This window comes from Sparus aurata, chromosome 20 (assembly GCF_900880675.1).
Source record: "Sparus aurata chromosome 20, fSpaAur1.1, whole genome shotgun sequence".
In the NCBI taxonomy this organism is placed as follows: domain Eukaryota; kingdom Metazoa; phylum Chordata; class Actinopteri; order Spariformes; family Sparidae; genus Sparus; species Sparus aurata.
Window position 1 is genome coordinate 1,956,135 of NC_044206.1, and position 24,500 is coordinate 1,980,634.

At 41.3% G+C, this 24,500-nt stretch overlaps 1 protein-coding gene across 4 annotated transcripts in view; it reads left to right on the forward strand.

Annotated features, from left to right (window-relative positions):
* jmjd1cb (jumonji domain containing 1Cb) overlaps positions 1 to 24,500 on the forward strand; it is a 224,342-nt gene that overhangs the window by 152,677 nt on the left and 47,165 nt on the right. For all 4 annotated transcript variants that reach the window (XM_030400883.1, XM_030400880.1, XM_030400881.1 and 1 more), the window contains 4 exons: positions 20,473 to 20,578; positions 20,810 to 20,934; positions 21,358 to 21,501; positions 22,775 to 22,816. In XM_030400883.1, the coding sequence (XP_030256743.1) occupies positions 20,572 to 20,578; positions 20,810 to 20,934; positions 21,358 to 21,501; positions 22,775 to 22,816 (318 nt within the window). In that variant the 5' untranslated portion in view covers positions 20,473 to 20,571. The remainder of the gene's footprint in view (positions 1 to 20,472; positions 20,579 to 20,809; positions 20,935 to 21,357; positions 21,502 to 22,774; positions 22,817 to 24,500) is intronic.

Genomic DNA, 24,500 nt, shown 5'->3' on the forward strand with positions numbered 1-24,500 from the left:
TGTTCACTCCTCCAGTAAATAGGACGGATCATAGATACGACTTGGCAACGGGAGATATTCTAGTCCGCTCAGCGATGAGCCAGCAAGCTAACGCTATGCTAGCAAGATTCAAAGTCAATAACATTGCATACGGTTGACAAACAGTAAATATAATTTGACAGTATGCTAGCTAACACGATTAGCTAACTAACCAGTCATGTCATTGTCCCCAAATCAATAGCAATAGCTTGTCTTCTTGGATACAGAGATGCTTGTAACCACATTGGCAGCTAAGTTAAACAGCTGCATAATCATTTCATTGTTGTTCTAACAGGTTAAGTAGCTATAAAGCTCAGCAGCTTTTACAAAAAAATGTTTTTTTTATTTTGACTGTGTTTTAATAAAAAATAAATAATTTTAAGTTTCACATTCTGTCATCTAATATTCTAATATCTTCCTCTCCTTGTCTCCTCTCTCTTGTACCGGGCTGTTCTTTGTAATAGCCTGAGATGTCAGAGACTATTTGTCTTCTGCAACACACACACACACACACACACACACACACACACACACACACACACACACTGTGTGTTTGGAAACTTGCTGCCCAGAGGCCTCTCCTCTGTCCATGAAGCTCTCTGTCTTAGAAACACACACACGTTTTTTCTTTCTTCCGTCTCCCCCATTCACTCTGTCTACCCTACACGCACATGTGCACACGTACACACGCACAGACACACCCGCACACACACACACACACACACACACACGCACACACACACACACACACACACACACAGTTGAGTCTTAGTGAAGTCACATGAATCGGTAGTAGAGGCCAGCCTTGTTTCTTATGTGTGTGTGTGTGTGTGTGTGTGTGTGTGTGTGTTGCTAAAAAGGTATGGTGTGTGTTGAGGCTGAGGGACAGGAGGTGGAGAATAAAGCTGTTCATGCTGACTCAACATCCACTCTACATAGACACAGCGCAGTAACAAAGCAGAGTGTGCGCTACCAGCAGCTGTCTCCAGCCTGTCAGTGCACGGGGTAGACTCCCTTATTTTTCTTTTTTTTTCTTCAATAAACAGTGTCAGTGGTAAAAAAAACATTCAAATAAAATATCTGTGTTCCTCAAAGGTTACGAGTCAAGGCATCTATAGCCTCTGAACACATGTATGTTGTGGCATTAGTTGAGGCTTCATTAGTATCATGGTTAATAGAAAACTCAAGGTTTGTAGCTGGGGCTGCAGGGCACAGTGTGATTGAAAGAGTGTGCAGGCTGAGTCAGCTCCCCCCCTCCCTGCTGTTAGTAGTCATTTAATGGGGATCAGCCACAGTGACGCAGCTGACAGACGGAAACAGAACTTATGAGAGGCAGCCGCTCAGCTACACTGACTGACCAGGCCAATTAATACCCAAGTCTTTGAATTGTTGGTTCAACATTGAAATAGAAACAACTTTCTGTGTGATGCAGTTGAGTAAAGCACCACCACATTCCTATCCAGTAGTTTGATCCACAGAGTCATGCTCAATCATTCAGTGTTTTCCTGGCTTTGGCTTTAAGCAGGTTGAAACAGATTCTGCTGTCTGTTAAAATGTGACATTATAGTTGTTAATTGTTGTACTCTTTTTGGGTCATCTCTGTTTACACCTCTCTGACCCATTGCGTTGGTCCTCTAGCACTATAACCCTTAAGCTTAGGCCCCGTCCAGACGACAACGCTCTTTTGCGAAAACACACACGTATTGCATCGTTTTGGCCGACCGTCCATACGGATCCTGAAAATGCAGCGCCTGAAAACGCACTTTTTTGAAAACGGGTCTTGGGGTGGAGAAATCCGAAAACGCAGCCCTCCCGTTGTCATGTGGACGGCGAATCCACATACTTTCCAAAACGATGATGCCATCGCCCCACCCCGCGACGTCTCATAACAACAACAACAATGGTGGACTACATGCTCGTATTCGTGCTGCAGAAGATATTGAGCCTTTCTTGCAACTTACATGCCTTGTAGTTGAGTGTGTGTCGCAGCAGCAGTTCGACCTCATTACCGGTCCACACAAACGATTCTGGTTTCTTAATGCACATGCTCCGTGTCTTCTTCTCCGTTTTTGGTGAATGTCAAGCGCCACCTATAGGCCTGGAATATGAACTACAGCGTTTTTGGTCGTTTTCAGTGGATCCGTGTGGACGCAAATATTCTTGAAACGATGCCAAGGAAGACGGAGAAAAAAAAAGGATCGTTTTCGCCCGTCTGGATAGCCCCTTATACATGATGGGGGGATTGCAGGATGAGATATATCTCAAAATACTTATTTGCTTTCTTTTATTGAAACAACTTATATTTTTGAACAGCAGACCAGTTAAAGGAGAACTTCGGACGATTTAAACATGCAGCTTCATTGCTCAAGCTACCCTTGACTTGCCAGTACCGAAGACGCGAACAAATTTGGTCCAACCATTACAGAGCTCCGTGAACGGAGACTTAGCATTGAACGCTAACAGCATGGGGTCAGAACTTTACACTGTGTTTTAAGCATCTTAACATGCTCAACATCTCACACCAAAAGTTATGCAACATCAGCAGACACCTTAGCACACAGCACTGTAGCGTGTCAAATCCCAAATCGTGACTCAAACTGAATAAAAAAGTAGTTAAAACAGTGTGTTTGTGCAAGGAGCTACTTCCCTGTTTGCTGACATCCGCGTCTTCCGGTAGCTAGACCAAACTAGATGATCCGTCGAGCGTGCACTTACTCCCTCACTGGCGGAGACGGAAACGTAATCCAGCATTTTCGTGTTTATGTTCATAATGTACATGTCCATGTTACAGCCTGTCATGAGCCATGAGCCTTACAATAGCCTGTTAGGCCTGGTAAGTGCACACTCGATGGATATGCTAGTTTGGTCTAGCTACCGGAACACACGGATGTCAACAAACAGGTAAGTAGCTCCTTGCACAAACACACTGTTTTAACTACTTTTTTATTCAGTTTGAGTCATACACGCTACAGTGCTGTGTGCTAAGGTGTCTGCTGATGTTGCATAACTTTTGGTGTGAGATGTGGAGCATGTTAAGATGCTTAAAACACAGGGTAAAGTTCTGACCCCATGCTGTTAGCATTCAATGCTAAATCTGCGTTCACGGAGCTCTGTAATGGCTGGACCAAATTTGTTCGCGTCTTCGGTACTGGCAAATCAAGGGTAGCTTGAGCAATGAAGCTGCATGTTTAAATCGACCGAAGTTCTCCTTTAAGGCCCTGCACAGAATATGAACATCATTATTTCACTGGGGACATGATTTGATTTTTTATACTGTGAAAAATGTCTCATGTTCAATTATAAATGTGCAACTATACATAAAACAATCTTTATGTCTAACTTTGAAACTAGATGTTCATACCTTTTCTTAAGGCACAGAGACTGAGCTCCGTTTTAAGTGGCATCTGCAAAGCTGTTCTACTGTATGTCTGTCTGTTTGACAAGAGTGCAGTGAATCTGACAGGGGATGAGGGAAACAGCCGCTGCCACACACACACACACACACACACACACACACACACACACTTTTATAATGTTGTTTAGCTGACAGTCCTGCCTCTGTGGAACTTTATGGCTTTATGCCCTGTAGTGCTCCAAATACAAAGCGCTCTCTTTCTGTCTCTGCTTGTCTCTCTCTTTCTGTCTCTGCTTCTGTCTCTCTCTCTCTGCCTCTGTCTCTCTTTCTGTGTCTCTGCTGCTGTCTGTCTCTGTCTCTCTCTCTCTGTCTCTCTGTCTGTCTCTGCTTCTGTCTCTCTCTCTCTCCCTCTCTCTCTCTCCATCTCTGTCTGTATTTCTCTCTCAGTCTCTCTCTCTCTCTCTCTCTGTCTGTCTGTCACATCTATATTCATCCCAGTGTCATGTTACGTTGACAACATCTCATGTGCTTACACATACACACACTCAAACAAATGCTTGCACAGACACCTGTGGTGTCAGTTCTCACTGATGCTAGATATAGATGGATTATCTTACATGTGGTTTCTAGCTCTCTAGCTAACGATAATAGCCCTCTCATTTTAACAGGTGACACCTGAGTTGGACAGTTAGAATGACATCTGTTAGTTTTAATGTAAATGTAATAATAATAATAATCTATTTTGTATAAAGGACAAATGGTTGTTTTCTGGTCTGTGTGCTCAAAGAAAGCTGATATAGAGCTCAGCAGTTCTGGAGTGATATTCTGAATTGAGAATGTTGATTCTGAGCCATATTTTAACCCAAGATGGACTTACTACAAGCTATGAGATTGCGGCAAACTTGTAGGTAGTGCTGTGAGATATGGACAAAATTTTATATCTTGATATAGCTAATTTTATTTCCCGATAACGATATATATCCTGATATAGCATTTTTTCTTAGAAAAAAAATAAATAAATACAAAAAAAAATATATATATATGTATGCCAATCAATCATATCTCAGCACTATTTTTGATAACCATGTGAATGAAAGGCGAATGAATGGTACTTTCTCCTTGTATTTGTGACTTTTTGCTGGACTGTCAAAACAAATAAGAATTTGTAAACAAAAAGTATTCCAAGCATGAAGCCAGTCAGAAAACAATCCAAACCTGGGCCTCTGCAGTGGCAATGGTTAATGATTTACTGAGTTGAGAATTATATCTCCATTGGTAAGGTAATTTTTGAAATTTGTTTATTTATTTCTATGCACTTACTTTGGCCCATTAAACACTGACATGACTGATGTACTACGTGCTGTATCACTATTAATACTGTATGTAACATAGAAGATTGTGTTGGGACACTGAGGGAGGGAGGTCGTCACCATTCTGGGGGGTATTCTGGAGGGGTGGGTAGAGGGAAGTGGATATGACTTGTTGTATCGCTGTCTTTGAAATGTACCATGCCCTTCTCTTTTGAAAATAAAAAAACAATTGATCACAAAAAAAAAGTATTCGAAGCTTTCAGGCTCATTTGGTGTTTTTTTTCCTTTTCGTCACTTTGTGGTTTTAAGGGTAACGTTAGTGCTTTGCCGCATCTTCTTGTTGTCTCTGTACTGTTTTTCATGTCGTGTCTTTAAGTGGTAGAAAAGATTAGATGTGTTCAAGTCACTTGTAACAACTTGTTGGCGGCATGTTTTGCAGATTCACGTTGTCTGGTCGGTATCTGCCTTTTTAAACACAAACCAAAGCCAAACGATGGAATTCCGGTTCCCCCTTTTTGGCTCGGCTTCTTGGGGTTCTACTTCTGTATCCGCATCTGATGTAACATTACTAGTAATGTTATTTTTGTCTTTCATTGCGCTCTCCTCCGTCTCCGCCATGCTGCTTTGCCTCTGTTTACTCCCGAGCGACCGGTGCCGTAAACGAGTCCTTGCGGGTGACGTAAAAATGCAACCATAGAGCAGTAGCTTTGCTGCAGTTACATTCGCCTTCATACAATGAACTTGTTTTAAACTCAAACTTTGGATAGCCAACAGTCATTCTGACGTTGATTTGTGCTTTACACACTGTATTAAATCACAACTGTAGTGTACATTAACGTAAGTGTAGAAACAGTGCTAAACAAGTAGCCTACACGTTAAAATTACGATATAAATGACAGAGGGTTATATCCTATGGTAGAAATTTTTATATCGCACTACGATATATATCGTAATATCGCACAGCTCTACTTGTATGATGGTTTACAACACTAGCAAGAGTCACGCAGGCTGGCAAGTAATTGCCATAAGGAATCACTCATTCTGTCTTTGTCTATATATGTGAATGTGTGTCATATTTGTTGTTATGTTCCTAATTATCTCATGTACAAGATGTCCTTGTGCCACACTGTGGTGTGTCTACCTCAGCCCTTCGTTGTACTCACAGCAGGGTGCGAACAAATAGCCTTAAGTCTGAGAAAAAGTCTGAGATAAAGGCCCAAGACAATGATTAAAGCTGTTATACATACTTTATCAGTAGATCACAGGGTTTCCTGCAGGAAAAAACTTTGGCCGGGGGGGAGGTGAGTGGGGGGGTTCGACCCGAGAACAGTTGCCGAGAACCAAAGGATGAATTAATTAATTAATTAATTAATTACATTTGTACATTTAATTGTATTTATTTATTTATTTATTTATATGTATTTATAATTATGTATATTTATTTTTTTATTTTTTTATTTATTTATTAAAATGAGACAGGAACTACAAATGTATCTTTAGACAGTAAAAATCTATTGGCTACAGTGTTTCCCACAGGATTTTGTGAGACTGTGGTAGGTGGATGTCGGACCCTCTAGGGGGGTCTGGGGGCATGCTCCCCGGAAGATTTTTTTTTTTACATTTTAAAGTTAAATGCATCAATCTGGTGCACTTTGAAAGCAAAAGTAAGAGAATAGATCTATGAAGAACTGTGTGCTCGTGTACACAATTTAATCACAAACACATTGGTTGTATAGATACGAATGGTGAAAACACAAAATCAACTGGAGCATACATCTGAGCCATCAAAGAAATAAAGCAAAAGTGGTTACCTGTGTTGAATTAGTTTATTTTTTAGTTTATTTTTTAATAAATAATTTAACTGTAAGCTAAATTGTAATAAAAATGAAATGGATTCGGAGGGTACCTCATCAATTCATCATTGTTGCAGCCTTAAGGGGAGACATGGCAGGCAAAAACATTTTGGGCTATTTTGCTTCCATAACATGTCTTCTTTCAGACTAGTAGAAATAAAACATCCAAAATACACATTTATACAACTCTCCCTACATTCCACTCATGCCAACGATACACAGACAGCGCAACTTTTTACTTTCACTTTCGTTTTTGGAGCAGTTCGCATATTGACATTTTGCTGGCTGCAGGACAGAGTCCTGCATGGGTCTTATTTTGCAGACCCGCACCTGGCTGTATCTGTGGAGCCAGAACGGTGACTTTAAAATTTGGCATCCAAAAAAAAAATTGGCATTGAAAACAAAACCAGTACTGAAAAAAGAAATATTGTCATTGAAACATTTGTATTGAAAACAGTATTGGCATTGAAACAAGTATTGGCACTGAAAAAAGAAAGTAATTTCAAATAATTCAAATCCAAAAATCTTATCATTTTACTTTATTGGGATTTTTTTGTATTTTTCAATGACAATCTTCAGATTTTTTCTTCATGTCACTTTTTTTTCAGTGACAGATTTTTTTACAATGTCAGTTTTTTTTCAGTGTCACTGATTTTCAGTTTCAACTTTCTGTCACTGTTTTGGCGTCGAGAGGGAGGGGCCTAAGGGGAGGGGCAAGTAGAGCGTGGTTTGCATATCATTTGAGAAGGTAATGGCAGAAGCCTGCGGGAAGGCGTGGCTTCCTGAATTACTTTCTTTTTTCAGTGCCAATACTTGTTTCAATGCCAATACAACTGTTTTCAATACAAATGTTTCAATGACAATGATTCCTTTTTCAGTACTGGTTTTGTTTTCAATGCCAATTTTTTTTTGGGATGCCAAATTATAAAGTCACCGTTCTGGCTCCATAGTATCCACCATACTTAAAACCGCATCTGACCCGTTTTCCGACAGTATCACAACTTACATTACGCACCCGAGCCGACCCTCTTTAAATTGATACCGACGCGCACCCGAAGTAATGAAAGTGTGTATGAGTGTGCGCGCGCCACGTACGGGGGGTGCAGAGCCAACTGACCGGGAGTGAGAGATGCTTTGCTGAAGCTGCAGCGCGAAACACAAGTTACAGATTTTTTTGGCTCACTCTCAGACTGTGGCGGGACAAATTAGACCATGGCGGCCCGCCACAGTCTAAGTAATTAATGGGAAACACAATGCACGTCGGACCTGCATTTTCAAAGTCTTTTCTCGCCAGGATGGTAGTTTTTCAGATGATGAAAATCTTTTGCTGAGGTTCTCATCTTGCAGCGCGTCAGATGGAATACTCTCGTCTGAACTGGTAGCGCGTGTGTGTGTGTGAGAGAGAGAGAGATATGGCGCAGAATGCGCTGCAGGAAGACAGCGCAGCACTAAAGAATCAACATTAATTCATTATAACACAAATCTATCTATGTGCGCTGGTAGATTAGTTCTCAAGCGCTGCCGTGTCGCTTGCATGTATTGCATCAATTTTTAAAAAAAACATTTTGCCCGACATTCTAGCCCGGGCGCTACAGATTTCAGGCCGGGCGGGGCGCCTGGCCAATTAAGGTCTGCAGGAAACCCTGGATCATAACATATATGTGTAGGCTTTGAAAAACACACAAGAAATCCCATTTACTTTTGGAAGGGCTGTCCTTTATGACAGTGCCATTTATGTGTGTTCCAAACAGAACCAGATTTGGTTGGTTGGTTGGTTGTTTGATTTCAGACATTACATTCAGCCTCACAGAGAGCTGCTGTCATACTGCTGCTTACATCTGTCATGGTTTGCAGTGGTTGGTTAAAATAAACAGCTCACAACCTTCCACAACAAATTATTTATCATCTTCTTGCACTTGTTGCCAATGGACTCATTCTGTTTTTCTCCATTCTGATGAGGATTAACCAGCCAGTGGTCGGGGTGACCATGTTGCCCTGGTAACAGTATCTGTGTGTCCATCCATCCGTCCATTGTCAACTGCTTATCCAAAATCGGGTTGTGGGGATTCCCCAGTCGGCTAACTTTCTATAAGTTGCTTTCTTAATTAATTTTAAATTATTATTATTATTATTATTATTTAAAATTTCTTTTTATTGAAACAAAACAGCATACATTCAACACATCGCCCCAGTGTGACCATACATCACTCTCTCGCCCACAATATAAACCTGGACAGAGTGCAAGTTACGTTAATCACAGGCATCAGAGAGTTCACAAGAGGAAAGTAAAATGAAATAAAAAATAAATAAATAAATAACCACACAACAAAATAAACCCCACACACAATTTAAGTCCTGTAGCTATGAACCAAGGGTGTCATTCTTCCTTCCAGCTCTAATCCCCGCTGAACTCACTAGATAAAATCTGACCTCAACGGTCTAACATATTCCAGCCAGTTTTGCCATATCCTTTCTACTTGTCTGCTTCCAGTCGAAAGGAGAAAGATAATTTTTCCATCACATACACAGTGAGCATAACATTAATCCAGTCATCAACCGTCGGTACCTCAGTCTTTAACCACTTTCTGGTGAGTGCTTTCTTGCTTGCAACCATCATTATTCTGTACATTTGCTTGTCCCCAAATCTTTGTAAATCTATGTCCAATTTCCCCAGGTACAACGCCTTAAAATTAAGTGGAACATTTACATTCAATACCTTATCCATACCCTTCTTAACCTCCCACCACTGATGGAGGGACAGCTCCAGAACACATGAAAATGGTCCGCCTTATCAGCCCCACATAGTCGCCAACATTTTGTGTCGCGATATGCCACCTGTGCTGGCGTTCTGAAGAACCTGATAACGTTCTTCCATCCGTGTTCTCTCCAAGACAGAGAGCAAGCTGACCGCCACTGCTGCCCAACAATCTCTTCCCAGTCATCCCCAGATAAAATCATATTTGCCTCCCTCTCCCATTTCTCCTTTATATACCTTGTGTTATTACCCTTTAAATCCTCCAACCCTTTATACAGATTTAAAATCAGCCTTCTCCCCAGTCCCGATTCATACGATTTAAGAAACATCTTGATGAGTGCTGATTCCCCCCCTCCCCCCTCTACCCTGAGTATATGCTCAAGGTAATGCTGTAACTGCAGATACCTGAACAAATCCCGATCCATTAGCGCAAATTCACCGTTCAACACTTGAAAACTTTTAATCTTCCCTTTTTGAAGGAGCTCACCAAAAACTTTAGATCCCCTTGCCCAATTCCCAAAGGTCCCATCCATTCTATTAGGTTGAAATTCGGAATCATGACCAATCCACCGCAGTAGTTTACATTGATTCTTCAATCCGTACTTCCCGATTACTTCAAACCAAATTTTTACCAAAACTTTGAACCAAGGGTTTGCCCCCTCCTTGATATGTTTACCTAAATTTTCGTCCCCTATCATCGCCTGTATCGGAACCCTAATCATCGTGCCGGCCTCAATGTCCTTCCACCGTGCTGAGTAGGAAGGGTCAAATATATTTAGCAAAGTTTTTATCTGGGCAGCTTGATAGTAACTTTTCATGCATGGGAGTGCTAATCCTCCCCTGTTCTTAGGCAACTGCAGTGTCTTGAACCTGATCCTAGGTCTCCGTCCTTGCCAGATGTACCTAGAGATCAGTTTATCCCATTCCTTGAAATCTGTATCTGGCACCTCCACAGGTAGACTGTGGAACAGGTACAGAAGCCTTGGCAGTACATTCATCTTAATGACCTCCACTCTCTGTGCAATACTCGTATAGGGTATCAGATTCCACCTACTAATATCTGATTTAATCCTATTAAGCAACTTATCATAATTACTGGATTTTAATTGACCCAATTCCCAAGGTAAAGTAACTCCCAAATATTGTATCGACATAGCCTCCCAGTTAATGTTATATTCGTCCCTTATAGCTCGGCTTGGGTCATAGAAAAAAAGTAATCACCTGAGTCTTTTGTACATTTATTTTACTAGTGCAGTGACCGTAACAAAAGTGTATTCCAATAAAAAAGTGGGAGGTTAAGGAGCTTTTTCATGGATGGCCAAATGAGGCTGTGTTTGAAGGTGGGACGTCAGGGATATTTAGGTTTGTTGTGAAATCCGATATTCCAGGGTATAATTGGCTGTTTTTGACTATTTTTGATTTTGCCATTATATTTCACCTTAAAAACTATTTACTTGGTGTCATTATTTTTAGCACAACCTCAAATGTGTGACTGTACAGTTATTTTTTTTATTTTGACAAACTGTATTAACACAATGGACCTAAAATCACAAAAAACCCATAAAATCCGAGTAGAAAAAGTTTGATTTTTTTTACTGTGAAAACCACAAATAAACATATTTACAACAAACCATTTTTTTAAAAACTTATAATGCAAATATAAATTGTTGTTTATCTAAATTTGTGCATACATTTTAAAAATTTACAAAGTTATATGTAACTATTTACATTTAAATGCAGGCAATGCTCAGGTCTGCCTGTGCTCCTTGAGAGCTGCACTGCCTGCTCCACATTCAGCATATTCTCATTGTTCTGACTCATTAAACGAAAAACTGACTCCACTACACACTAAACACACTACACCAAACACTACATAACACACTAACTACACACTCCAAACACGCTAAATGTAACAAATCTCTCAACTCTCAATATCGCTGTCCGACCTTCGTTGCCTGTCAATCATCCGCCTAGGTCCCTCCCACAACTTCCTGTTCCTCAACAACCAAACTTGCTGCTTGGACACTTTCGTGACAAAAGCCAGTTTTTACTGTTTTTTCCTGCACCAGACACAAAGCAAACGTGACGGCAATGTTCGCGAAAAAGCGTGGCGGACATTATTTACCCTAGGTCCGGTTTTGGACGTGCCGATGCGGCTGGTCAGTCGCCTCGGGAGGTGGGCCGTGTAGCTAGCGGCTAGCGGCTAGCAGCTAGCCGAACATCCACATATTCTGATTCCACTTTGTTGTCCGCACGTCTCCGGATCTCCTCAGACCCAAACAGACTCGGTCCGGACTCGTTTAATCTCATTAATCCACAACAGTCAGTTTAGATGCACAGAACAGAACGGACCGAACCGCCAGCAAAATCCCGGTCCAGCTCGCGCCGCTGCAGGTATAAATCCGCTTGTTTCTTCAGGTACGTCGTGGGCTTGATCTCTGCAGTGATTGGCTCTGGTGCGCACGTGGGCACGGTGTGCAGTGATTGGCTCTGGTGCGCACGTGACTGTGGTGGCTCTGTAGGACTATGCTCGGCGGAATTTGTAAAGCATTTATGAAATAATTTATTCACGGTATCATTGCAGTCCAAACAAATGCTTAGATGCACACCACTGAACCACGCAGCAGCCATGTTGAAAGTCTCGGGTCAGTATGATCCTTATCCGCAGAGATATTTGACCAACAGACACGGACACATACACACACACAGACAGACAGAGATTCCGTGCATTTATAGATAGATAACCCGATATACTTCCATATTCTCCAAGAGTAGCCATAAGTGCAGGCAGGGATGTATTTGGGCTCGACAAATAAACTAATAAATCATCTGCAAATAAGGCTAACTTTTGTGCCCCTCCCCCCGCATCTTTACCTGTTATGGCATCATTTTGTTTTATCCAACAACTTAGTGGTTCCAGAAATATTGCGAAAAGAAGAGGGCTCGCTGAGCAGCCCTGGCGACATCCGCATCCCACAGTAAAAGATCTCAAGAGGCTCCCATTGATTTTAACCCTAGCCGTTGGTTTATCATACAGGGCTTGTCTAACTTTAATAAATGTTTCACTGAAACAAAATTTTCCCAACACCTTATATAAGAAAGCCCACCCAACCGAGTCAAATGCCTTTTCTGCGTCTTAACCCACTATCGCTGCCTCTACCTTATTTTGGGTTACATGTTGCATCACATGTAAGGTGTGCCTAATATTGTCATGCGTGTGTCTCCCTTTTATGAAACCAGTCTGGTCCATATGAATAATGTCAGGCAGTATTCTTTCCAGGCGCCTGGCTGGAACGGCTGTAAATAGTCTGTAGTCCTGGTTGAGGACACTGATCGGTCTATAACTAGAGCACTCCTGTTTATCTTTTCCCTCCTTTGGAATCCCTGAAATTATGGCTTCTCTCCATGATCCTGGCATCTCCCCTTTATCTAACACCCGGTTAAACGTCTTCCGCAGAAGAGGGACCAAATGTGCCTGAAGCGACCTATACCAGTCTGCAGTATATCCGTCCGCACCCGGAGACTTGCCAACCTTAAGGTTGGAGATGGCCCTATTTATCTCTTCATCTGTGATTTCAGCTATTAAACTCTTATTCTGTTCTTCCGTAACTCCTGGTAGATTTAAGGTCCCCAAAAATACTCCGTCATTATCAACTTCCTGCTGAGATGTATAATAATCTTCAAAGCATTTTTGAATGTCTCTCGTTTTGTCCACAATCAATCCCGAATGAGGGTCCCTGATCCTGTGAACACTGCTTTTTTCCTGCTGTTTTTTCAGTTTATATGCCAGCAGTTTTGTTGATTTGCCACCCACCTCATAGTATCTTTTTTTTGTTTTGAATCTCTTTTGCATAAATCTCATCAATCTCTGCCCTCTTCTTTTTAATTTCTCGAATCACGTGATCGTCCGACTTATTCTTATGTACAGTTTCTAGCCTTTGTAGGTCTGATTTCAGTGCGTCTAGCGTCAACCAACCCATCCTTTTCAAATACGCCGATTTCGCTATCAACTGCCCTCTCATCACAGCCTTGCATGCATCCCATAACACAGGAGGAGACACTTCTCCGTTATCATTCTCTTTCATATATGTCTTAAGCCCCATCACTATTTCTTCTCTCATTTGATTAATTTTGAATTAATCAACATATTGTGTTATTAAGGCCTAAAAACAAATTTTTGTGCATGTACTGCCCTTTTCTGACTTTGAGCCCCTGCCCCTCTATAATCATGTGCACGTCCCTGCTGAGAACCATGGCCTCAGATTTAGAGGTGCTGATCCTCATCCCTGGCGCTTCACGCTCAGCTGCGAACTGATCCAGTGAGCGTTGTAGATCTGCAGCCAATGATGCCATCAAGACCACATCATCTGCAAAAAGCAGTGATGCGATCCTCAGGTCACCGACCTGTAACCCCTCCACACCACGACTGCACCACAAAATCCTGTCCATGTATATCACAAACAGGATTGGGGACAAGGCACAGCCCTGGCGGAGGCCAACACCCACTTGGAACAAGTCCGACTTGCTTCCGAGTACACGCACGCAGCTCTCGCTTTGAGAATATAGGGATTGGATGGCCCTGAGAGGGGACCCCCTCACCCCATACTCCCGCAGCACCTCCCACAGAACGTCCCGGGGGACCCGGTCGTACACCTTCTCCAGATCCACAAAACACATGTGGACTGGGAATACAATGTACTCCCAGGCCCCCTCCAAGACCCCTGCCAGAGTAAAGAGCTGGTCCGTTGTTCCACGACCAGGACAGAATCCGCATTGTGGTATCTGTGCCTATCGTATCTAAAACAGGCCAGAATACATAGCTTGGTGATAGTAGAAATAGAAATAGAAATAGACTAGGCTATTTTTTTTCTTTCAGTGTAAAGCTAATTACTGCAGGAAAGTGAGGGCTATATGAGGCTGTGCAAAGGTTCACTGTCAGCTGCAGTGTTTGGCACTGTTCCTTCAGATGGAGGATTTCATGCTCTTCCACTTCATGATAAAATAATTTATGTGGAAAAGAGTTAATGCACATATTGCAAACAAAGCTGGTTTTGTGTCTTTTACATGCTGGTTGACTGTTGTAAACTGATAACTCCTTAAAGGGATATTCCGGTGTAAGTTTAATCCATGGTCTAACACCCGGTAAAACTGTGTTAGACTCCCTCTCGAGAGATCAAGTTAGCAGACCGCTAATTTACAGAGTTTTAGCATCCTCAGAAACGACCGCACGACAACAATACACTGCAGTAAATGGAACCGAATATAAACCGCCACCAAAAAGCCACAAATAATGCTCAGAACAGCACCAATAGAAATCCAGCTAAGCTCGCGGAGGTTAGAGGCCCCGGACTATGTGCTGAGACCCTATTTGTACTGTTGCTGAAGTTTGGTGCTGTTCTGAGCATTATGTGTGGCTTTTTGGTGGCGGTTTATATTTGGATCCATTTACTGCAGTGTATCGTTGTTGTGCGGTCGTTTCTGAGGTTGATAAAACTCCGTAAATGAGCGGTCTGCTAACTTGATCTCTCGAGAGGGAGTCTAACACAGTTTCACGGTGATTTAGACCATGGATTAAACTTGCACCGGAATATCCCCTTAATGCATTTGGTGTTATACAAACACTATAAGAGCCTCTAATTACCCTGCTATAAGATAATGAGTCTATTACCAATAGACCAATGTTTATGACAATATATTTGAGACAATTTAGAGCCAACATCCTATTAAATGGAACTAAACTAATTAATAGGTTAAAGGGATTTTTGTTATTCCAGCTGAGAAGCCTGACATTATGATGTAGCAGATAGAGCTTGTGTTAAAAAAGTTGTAGGATCCTGGATCCTACAACTTTTGTAGGATCCTGGCCTTGCTGTAACTTGCTGAGCCATCATCCACTATCAGAGCCTAGTTCCGCCAGATCATTTGTTTGCGAAATGTCCATAAGGTGCCGATCAACCGCCCCAATCAATGAATGGGTCAAGCTCTACTTTCTATCGTGTACTGACAGTTTCTGCTTCATATTTATGTATCAAAGGTCAAACCAGGATTAATGGTACCATTTTAGAGTTTTGGTGATGTCCTTGACAGAAATCACATCAAACAGCTGTCTACACATCCTCTCTTTAACTGCTTTTGTGTGTAGAATAAACTGGATGAATTAAATGAGTTTAAGATGGGAGTCTGTGGCACTACAATGGTAAAAGATTGCATCAGCACAACAAATTGTAAGAATGTATGAGAGATGGTTATGCTGACCTCTGAAGAGCTGCGTCCCAGTGTGCTATTTTTAGTGTGTGTGCTGGTTTAATTTAGAGCTGAACAACGCTATGAAAGTAGAGCACTGCAGCAGATCGAGACACAGAGAGGGAGAAGGAAAGGGAAGGGAAACAAGGTGAAATGAAAGCTGTGACCTCATGTCATCTGCTCCAAGCCTCCTGCTCTCCATTTGACTCCTGCAGCTCTGCATCGTGAGTAGACGTTTGGGTTGCTCTGATATAAGGAATCTTTCAGTATGGTTCATGTCGGTCCAACATGAACTGTTAAGGGGAGAAAAGATGTCAGCGTTCAATTCTGAATTCTTATTCTATGTTTAAGTAATGTCTTTAGAACTCAATGGATATTTTGTGGGGCCCTATAAATTCTGTTTTATTTTTTCCCAAATTGCATTTTATTTATTCCCAAATTCCATTTTTTCCGTTTTAATTTTGGGGAATTCATTTTTTCTATTTTAATTTTTGGGAATTCAATTTTTTTTTACCTTTGACTCTTATTTCACTACAAAAAACAGTGTGTTTTTAATGTAAATGACTAATATGTACACAAATTAAATAGAAATTATAGATTATTACTGATAAAATAATAAAAAAAAAAAACATTAGCTTGCACATGTAGTTTTAAATGTCCCTTTCATTTATTGATGTAATTAATAATAATGATAACAATAATAATAAAATATATTGTGGGGCTGTACTGACATGCTTTTAATTTGATTATTTTATTTTGAACATAGAAAAATAGATCAGTTAAAAAAGAAAAGAAAAAAATTGGGCAAGGAAATATACAATACAATATTTCAACTTCTATTACAATTTGATATCTTGATTTACATGTCCAGAAAGTAATCCTTTTTAAACTTATTGAATGTGCATGTCAGCCAGATTCCCCAGTGGGATCAGTTGTTTTCTGACTCTGATGCATCGGCTATTAATCTTTTTATTTTTTTTTAAATTACCTATATTCAGTTATCCTATTACATTGTTAGATATATATAGAGCCCTGGAGGTGACATGGATGGGTTTTTTTTTTAATCTCATGAGTGCGACTTACTATCTTGCATGCGCCAGTTACTATCTCGCGCACGTGTCTTACTGTATCTCACACGTGCGAGATATTAATTCATGCGCATTTTGATGTAATTAAACAATTCAGTCAGTTAAATGCAGGCTTATTGTCATGGATCGAGACCATCTCAGAATTGTAATTGATTAATTAATTAATTAAAGTTAATAAAGTGTCTTATTGTTATTGTGTAATGGTAAGAGGTACATGTAACAGGTATTTTGATGATCCACGATGAGTGTCCAGGTGTTTTAATAGCTATTTTAAGAGCTGTTTTAATAGCTATTATGCTAGCCATGATGGAGGAGTTGTCAAGGTAATAGTAGTTTGGTTCTAATTAATTTATGAAATAAATGTTGCAGCAGTGACAACTGGCAATCAGGACAAACGATTAACAGTGGATGCAGGTGCATATCATATTCATGTGAAAATGTTGACAGAAAACCTAAATTTACTAAAATACCTTCAATTTTCCACGACATTCTCACATAGACCACATTCTCTCAGCTTTCACAGTAACACTAAACACGTTTGTTGTGTTCTGTATACAACAGATATACTATTGCTCTATATACCACAAAGGGCCGCTGTTGTATAAGACAAGTAATGCTTAACACGCTGCACGTAGAGAGGTCAGAGTGCAACAAGATGGCGACTATGTACGATACGACGCTGCTACTGAGAACAATGTTACGGTATAAGTTGTTGAAGTAAACGGCACTTGTTTATGATTCCAGCCTCCTGTCATTGTTGAGTTAACACCACAACGTTCACTTCATTCAATCATTTGAGCCTGAGTGCCACTGCATCTTACTTACTATTTGAGAATGTGAGTTATTATCTCGCACGCGCAACTCACTATCTCGCGAGTGCGACTTACTATCTCGCACATGCGAAATAGAGTGAGTCCAATCGCGAGAGAGTAACTGGCACGTGCAAGGTAAAAAAAAACTATCCATGTCACCTCCAGGGCTCCGTATATTTGAGTGCCACTGCATCTTACTTACTATCTCGCGTGCGTACGATACAGTAAGTCGCACGTGCATGATAGTAAGTCGCGTGTGCCAGACAGTAACTGGCGCGTGCGAGATAGTAAGTCGCACTCGCGACATTAAAAAAAAAAAACATCTCCAGGGCATTTGTTATCAATGACTGAACAGTCTCTTGCATCAGTTCTCTTTCCTTGTTTCTCACATGGCTTTTGGACAGTACGTGGTCATTGCACATATTTTTACGCTTCCAGTCAACTGAGTGTTGGCAGAATTTGCAAAACAACAGTTCACCTGACACATACAAGTCGTTCGGGAACTCGACGTTAAACCCTCAGTACAGAGCTGAGCTCTGTACTGAGGGTTTAACGTCCAGTTTCCCAGTTTTTTTGCCGACGAAGACAGAGCCGTAGGCAGCCGCTTTGCCATGCTTACATTAGCCCCTTTCACACTGCCGTTTGCATACGGGGATCCTGCGCCAATTCTCAGCACCCTCCCTTGTGTGAAAGTTTCAGATGCGGAGAGGGGGGAAATTTGGCTCCGGCGCTGATCCGCCTCTGGAGGTAGTATCAGGGCCGCATTATTGGTGAGCCGTCCCAGTGTGAACGGATAATCCAGAGACTCGGAGCGAGGGCGTGTCTGTCGTGCAGTCTGATAACTACACAGGTCCTTCACTCAACTAAATACAGAGAAATGTCCCACAAAGCAACGTTACAGGACCGAACAAAAGTAACGTAGTTACTGTAACTGTCTTTGGCAACTTATATGAGGAAAACAAATACCACAGCTGTATGTGGAGAAGCGTCTGTCCTCCTGTCTGTCCTACCGACTCTTCCTCACATTCCTGCCTGAAAACAGCGTCTGTCACCAGCAAAAAACTTTAACTCACCAAGTGTTTGTGATGAAAATAAATCACCACGACCGTCAGCTCTCCGGACCGAGACTTCAGGGAACTTTCCCCCAGAAAACAGCCTCCGTCCCCGCGACTGACAGAGTCTGACAGCGTCCTGTTTACTGATGGTGATTATGTATAATTATGTAATTTAGCGCGAAAAACTAAACTCCGTCACTTTCCAGGATGTTTGGTGGGTCAGGATCTCAATCACTACACATTATAACAGCATCCATATGATTATAAACTGTCCACGGGTTTAGATTAACAGGGGGAACACCTGGGAAACACCGACGTCATCAACATGACGTGTACCGTCACGCCTCTTTAGGAGCCGCAGCGCCGGCTTTCTGTGTGAATTACACACGTGAAGGCGGAGATGCTTCGCTCTGTGTGAATCGCCATCGGTGGAGAATTGCCGAACCACCACTCCGGAGATAATGCGGAGAGGCTGTTTAAAAACGGCTATTGTGTTGAAGGGAGAGGGGCTCAGTCTGTGGAGGGGGCTTGTTGTGCCACCCAGATTGATTCCCTCCGTTCAGTTTTCCTCAGACATAGGTTCCTCTTCCACACGAAAACAGCATTTCAGTGAAATTATGTCAAATTCCGCGATATTCTGCGTTAAAAAAAAGATTCCATGGGGCGCCGTTTAGCTCAGTTGGTAGAGTGGGTGTCCCATGTGCAGTGGCTTTGTCCTCGCTGTGGTGGCCCTGGGTTCAAGTCCCGGCCTGGGCGCCCTTTGCCGCGTGTCTCTCCCCCTCTCTCTTATCCTGTTTCCTGTCATACCTTCAGCTGTACTATCAATAAAGCCGGTAAAAGGCCAAAAAAATCTAAAAAAAAAAAATCGTCCAGTTCCGCGATTCCGTCCTCGATTTTGTGATTGTGGAAATCATAGGGCCCTAATTTTGTTTGTTGTGATGATATTTTTTTCAGTAAGCCAAACAGCCATGAAAAGTTTACCAGGAAAATCAGGATTTTTGTACAGATCTTTCCTAAGTAGTCGAGCTAACCACTGACTTCCTCGGGGTAACGGGAAGTGGGAAGTGTATTTTTGTCAGCAACCACTACTCTGTATCAGCCTATCATTAGAAGGCAGACAGACTTCTGACCTCATCTACTGAGAGAAAAGCTCTCACTACGGTATGCATTGTAGTTGAAAAAGGAAGTCATACTAGACAGTGGTGGTGTTTGGCTCAGGGTTTTACTCTGATAGGACCTAAGAGCAAGAAAAAAAATTATATTTTCTGTTTGTGCATGATTCACATGCAATGCCTCACCTCATGTGCACATACACAAATACAGTCACTCACAGGACAGAAAAGCTGAGTGAGAGTGAGTGTAGTGATTTAGTTTCTCTTCCTCACTCTGCTACCACTTTTTTGGGTTCCATAGTGAATTCCAGCTATGCTGTGCTTATTCATGAGGCTGTACTACTCTTCTGTGTATTTACAGCAAAAAACGCCCAAAATTACTGCAGTATCATAGCAAATACTTTGAGTTCACACATCCCAATGATGCCACAAACACTGGTAAACGTGTCATTACTACCACTGAGGAACACTCCAGCTGCTCCAGTGGAGCCTCTGTACAGCTGTGTGTGAAGAGTACAGTCCTGTAAGACGGAGCATTGCAGTTTCTTAAATACATGTTTCAATCAAATCAAACATATACATATATGCCTGCAGAGTATCGTACGACAGAAACAAAAGAGGAAAGCACATTGTGTGTTTCTGCAGAGCTGAAGGGAAACATTGCAGAGATTTAAGCAGCTGAGATTCAGCAGAGGAGATGGGCTGTGTCTCTGCCACCACTAACCACACTGCTATAATTTACAACTTGAAAGAGGAGAATGGTGTGACGGCAGAGATGCAGACAGCATTTTCAGATGTTTCTGTCTAAGTGAAGACTTTTTGTGAAGGTTTCTGGATGTTTGATACTGAATTGTCTGTGTGTCCGTTTCAGGATGAGGCAGACAGTCAGAACCCAGTGTTAAGAGATAACCATCAGCTCTATGAGGAGGTGAAGGGCTGGCTCAAAGACCAGAAGGTGCAGGAAATTTTTATGCAAGGTAAGCTTTTTCTTAGCCCTTTTCATTGATTATTTTTTATAGTGTATTAATTCTAACAATGTAACAGATTCTTTGATAAATGTCTTGGTCTTCATGCTGTGGTGACAGTGTGCACTCACTCTGCTCTGTCACTACTGTTCCTAGAGTGTCTTACAATATGAGGAAGCTGCCGTTAAGTTTTATCCTTCCAGCAGCGGGACAGTCACACATACCGTTTCCCTTTGCTTCCAGGTCCCTATTCATTGAATGGCTACCGTGTGCGTGTGTACAGACAAGACTCGGCCACCCAGTGGTTCACTGGCATCATTACACACCACGACCTCTTCAGTCGAAACATGGTCGTTATGAATGACCAGGTACACTTACAGAACATACATGCAATATTCTTTGATGTGTATGTGTACAGATTATATGTGTGATTAACATTAAGTGGTATAATTCATGACAAACTGGATACACAGAGAGATTAAGAAGAATTTGTTAGAGACTAGTTGGCACAGAAAATATTCTTTTAGCAAATGTGAGGGGAGAAGATTTAGCTCAACAATCGACTCCTGTCCTGTACTCATTACTACTGATATCAAGCTGACACAAAGGAAGTAAACATTCCGTCTACATTCACAGCCCTTTGAGGTTGTCAACAAACTTGTTGTCAGTAGCTTTTGTTGACTTAGTTATCGATGTGAAAGTGAAACATGGCAATTGTAAAACCGGGAGGTCATTAGCTCAAATATCTTCAGTTCACATGTGGACAGAAAGTGATTTTGGTGTGTGTTCAGGTGCTAGAACCTCAGAACGTGGATCCATCTATGATCCAGATGACCTTTCTGGACGATGTAGTCCACTCCCTGCTGAAAGGAGAAAACATCGGCATCACCTCAAGACGAAGGTCTCGATCCAGCCAGAACAACAATACTGCCCACGTGAGTACATAGACAAAGCACATGTGCACAACTGAGCTTCGTGGCAGCTGGCTGTGGTGCTGAACAGGATGAACACATTTAAAAACATACTGACACATTTAACTGTCATATATTCAAATATGCATAAAAGTAAAATTCAAAAATGAAGAAAGTTACAATGAAAATGAAATAAAGAGAATGGTAGCATTAAATACAATATGATGGCATGTCGTTTGGTGCACAGTCAACAGCAGGAGCTTACAAGATGAAATATGCTTCTGAGTAGAAAGAAGTTAAAGTTTGAAAAGTACAAATTAAGCCTGAGATCAAACAGGATTCCATATGCCATCAACAATTTATGCTGGTGATGTCATTCTTTACCTAAATTACCATCATACTGTACATTTGTTGAAGAGATAAAATAACCAGCCTTCATTTACACAGAGAGAAAAAATGTGAAAATAATGAGAGCGGAAAACAATTAGTGTCTATTCAGTCAAAGAGATAGATCCATCATTGAACGTATCGATGACAAAAATGTAAATGAAGGCATATGATAACTTTCCCTAAAATCTTTTGTCCATCTAAGTGCACAGAGATCATTGCCTGGCTGATGGCTTACATTATGAACATATTAACACTATATGTTTCACATGTTGTGTTACACACTTAGACTACTACAACCTCTGATTATTTGTATTATTGCTACATCTGCAGACTATTTTCTTAAATTTTTGATTGGTCTGCATTTGCTGTACGGGAGTGTAGCCCGTAGGTGGCCATTAGCTTACTGCTCGTTTTGAGCGTGTTTTCATTTGACTTAAGCATCACCACCATTGCCTCTGTTTATCTCTGTCTGTGTTTAGTGTTTATCAAATATTTTAATATGTAAAGGTTGAACCAGGAAAAGGCATCACACATCTTTAGGGAGGTAATTTGGGTGAACCACAAATTCTTTCCCTTAACATTTTGACCCATGTCTGCTGTCTCACTGTTTATGAATGGACATAGATTTTGTTTTTTGTTAAACTTTACATTAAAACTCAACATTCAGATATACAGCACACTGGTACTGTGACTGGTTACCAGTCAGCTCTCTGCGTTACAGTAATGATGGTGTTGCTTGGAGGCACATATTGACGGAGCTCATTAGTGAACCAGTCTGTTGAACAATCATCCATTTCTAGTCCTGCAGTCATTAACTAGATCTTTCCTTGTCCCACATTTTCTTTATATTAATTTCATGTTGTTATTCTTCTCTTTTTTTATTGTTCTTGTTGTTGATGCACTAAAGATGGCGGGAGGGAGACCTGGCGGGACCACTGGCAACACTCAGGTACCCCCAACCCTCAAACCCCTCAGACACACACTTTAAACTATAAAGCAAAGGAAATAAGTCTATTTAAGTGTAGAGTGACAGCTGACTGATATGATCAGTGCTTGATTGAGAGAAGAGGCACCTCATTTTCTTGATAATGCCCCAAATCTGAACATTTGCTCCCAGTCAGCTGTTTGTGAGATGTGCAGTAGCTGTAAAGTGTGTTTGTTCAAAGACAATTTTGTTGATTTAAAACTTAAATTCTGAGCTGCAAGAAGACTTTGGAGAATAATTCTATACAGTGTAACAAAATTGTAGTGTGTATTTTGAAAGTGACAGTCTGGGGGTAGACATTTCTGTGAGTGCTCCCTTGAACTGTATATCAGCTCTGGAGGAAGTTGTCTGACTGAACGGTCACAGCCTCAAGGTACAGTTTCACTGGTTGTTGGCAAGAAGTCTCCACACAAGCGATGAAGTGATAAATCTAGAGTTATGAAAGGAAACCAACATTTAGAGAACAGGGGCTTCAAAAATACACAATCAGTGTTTTATTTCTCTTCCTGTTTGGATACCCTGGTATCTTCTGGTCATCAGAACAGCACCAAGTAAACACGGTGGACTGTTCATTGTGACACTGTCACTTTACAGACAGTAGAATTGTCTACCTGTGATCTGAGAGAAAATGCAGAATCTTTTTGCTGGTACAGTAATTTATTGAATGAATGATGACTTAAATTGACTTTGTCATGGTAATCTATGAAACTGTGATGTTCCATAACAGGCTTATAATAAAGCAATATAAACTTCTTCAAGCACTCATCATTTATTCAGTATGTTCACAGACTGAAGGTCTCCCCTCTCTTACCAACAATGTTTTTACATGAACTGTTTCTCTCAAAATATATATCCCCAGATGTATGTTTTATTTAGAGACCAGCCTTCATTCGGTGTCAGAAGAACTTTTCAACTGTAGTCAAAATAAAAGTTGTTGGGATGTAGTTATCTATAGTTCTCTCAGTTGAGCACTTGTTGCACGCATTTAGACAAAGAGTTAAGATTGACCAATTAAAAATCACACTTCACTCAGACCAGAGTTTCTGCCTGCACTGCCATCTAGTGGTTACTGTCTTTGCCACACGCTGCGCAGTTCAACATTTCACCATGCAAGAAATGCTACATCACAGTTTGGTGTGGTCACAAGTACTCAGACCACACCAAACCACCCCAGCTGTGATGGTGGGTGTTGACAGAAGAGGTCAGGGGAGCAGTGCTTTGTGTAGTGTGGAGCTGCTCTTTAACTTCAAACCATAATATCAGGTCAGATCTGTAATTGTGAGCAACAGTGACCTCTGTGCTGTTTGATTGTTGCTGTGACTTGAAGTTGCTACTTATGTTTGTGGGTTGTCACAAACACCACATAGCTGTATCCATCTCCTTCAATAGCCTGGTGTAGGACCAGGCTCAGTGTGAAAGGTTAGGGTTACAAAGAGACAAAGTGCTGCTCTGCCATTCACAAATGACTGATTGGACCGGACTGATGAGGAACTGATATCACTGTACCAGAATCTCTGGGCTCTGGGAACCGCCCATAATATTCATCTGTCCTGCTCACTAGACACTGTTTAGCCCACTGTTTATTACATCTGTACGTTAGCCAAAGTTGCAGTTTTCTCATTCAACAGTTGAGCCTACAAGGTGGCTT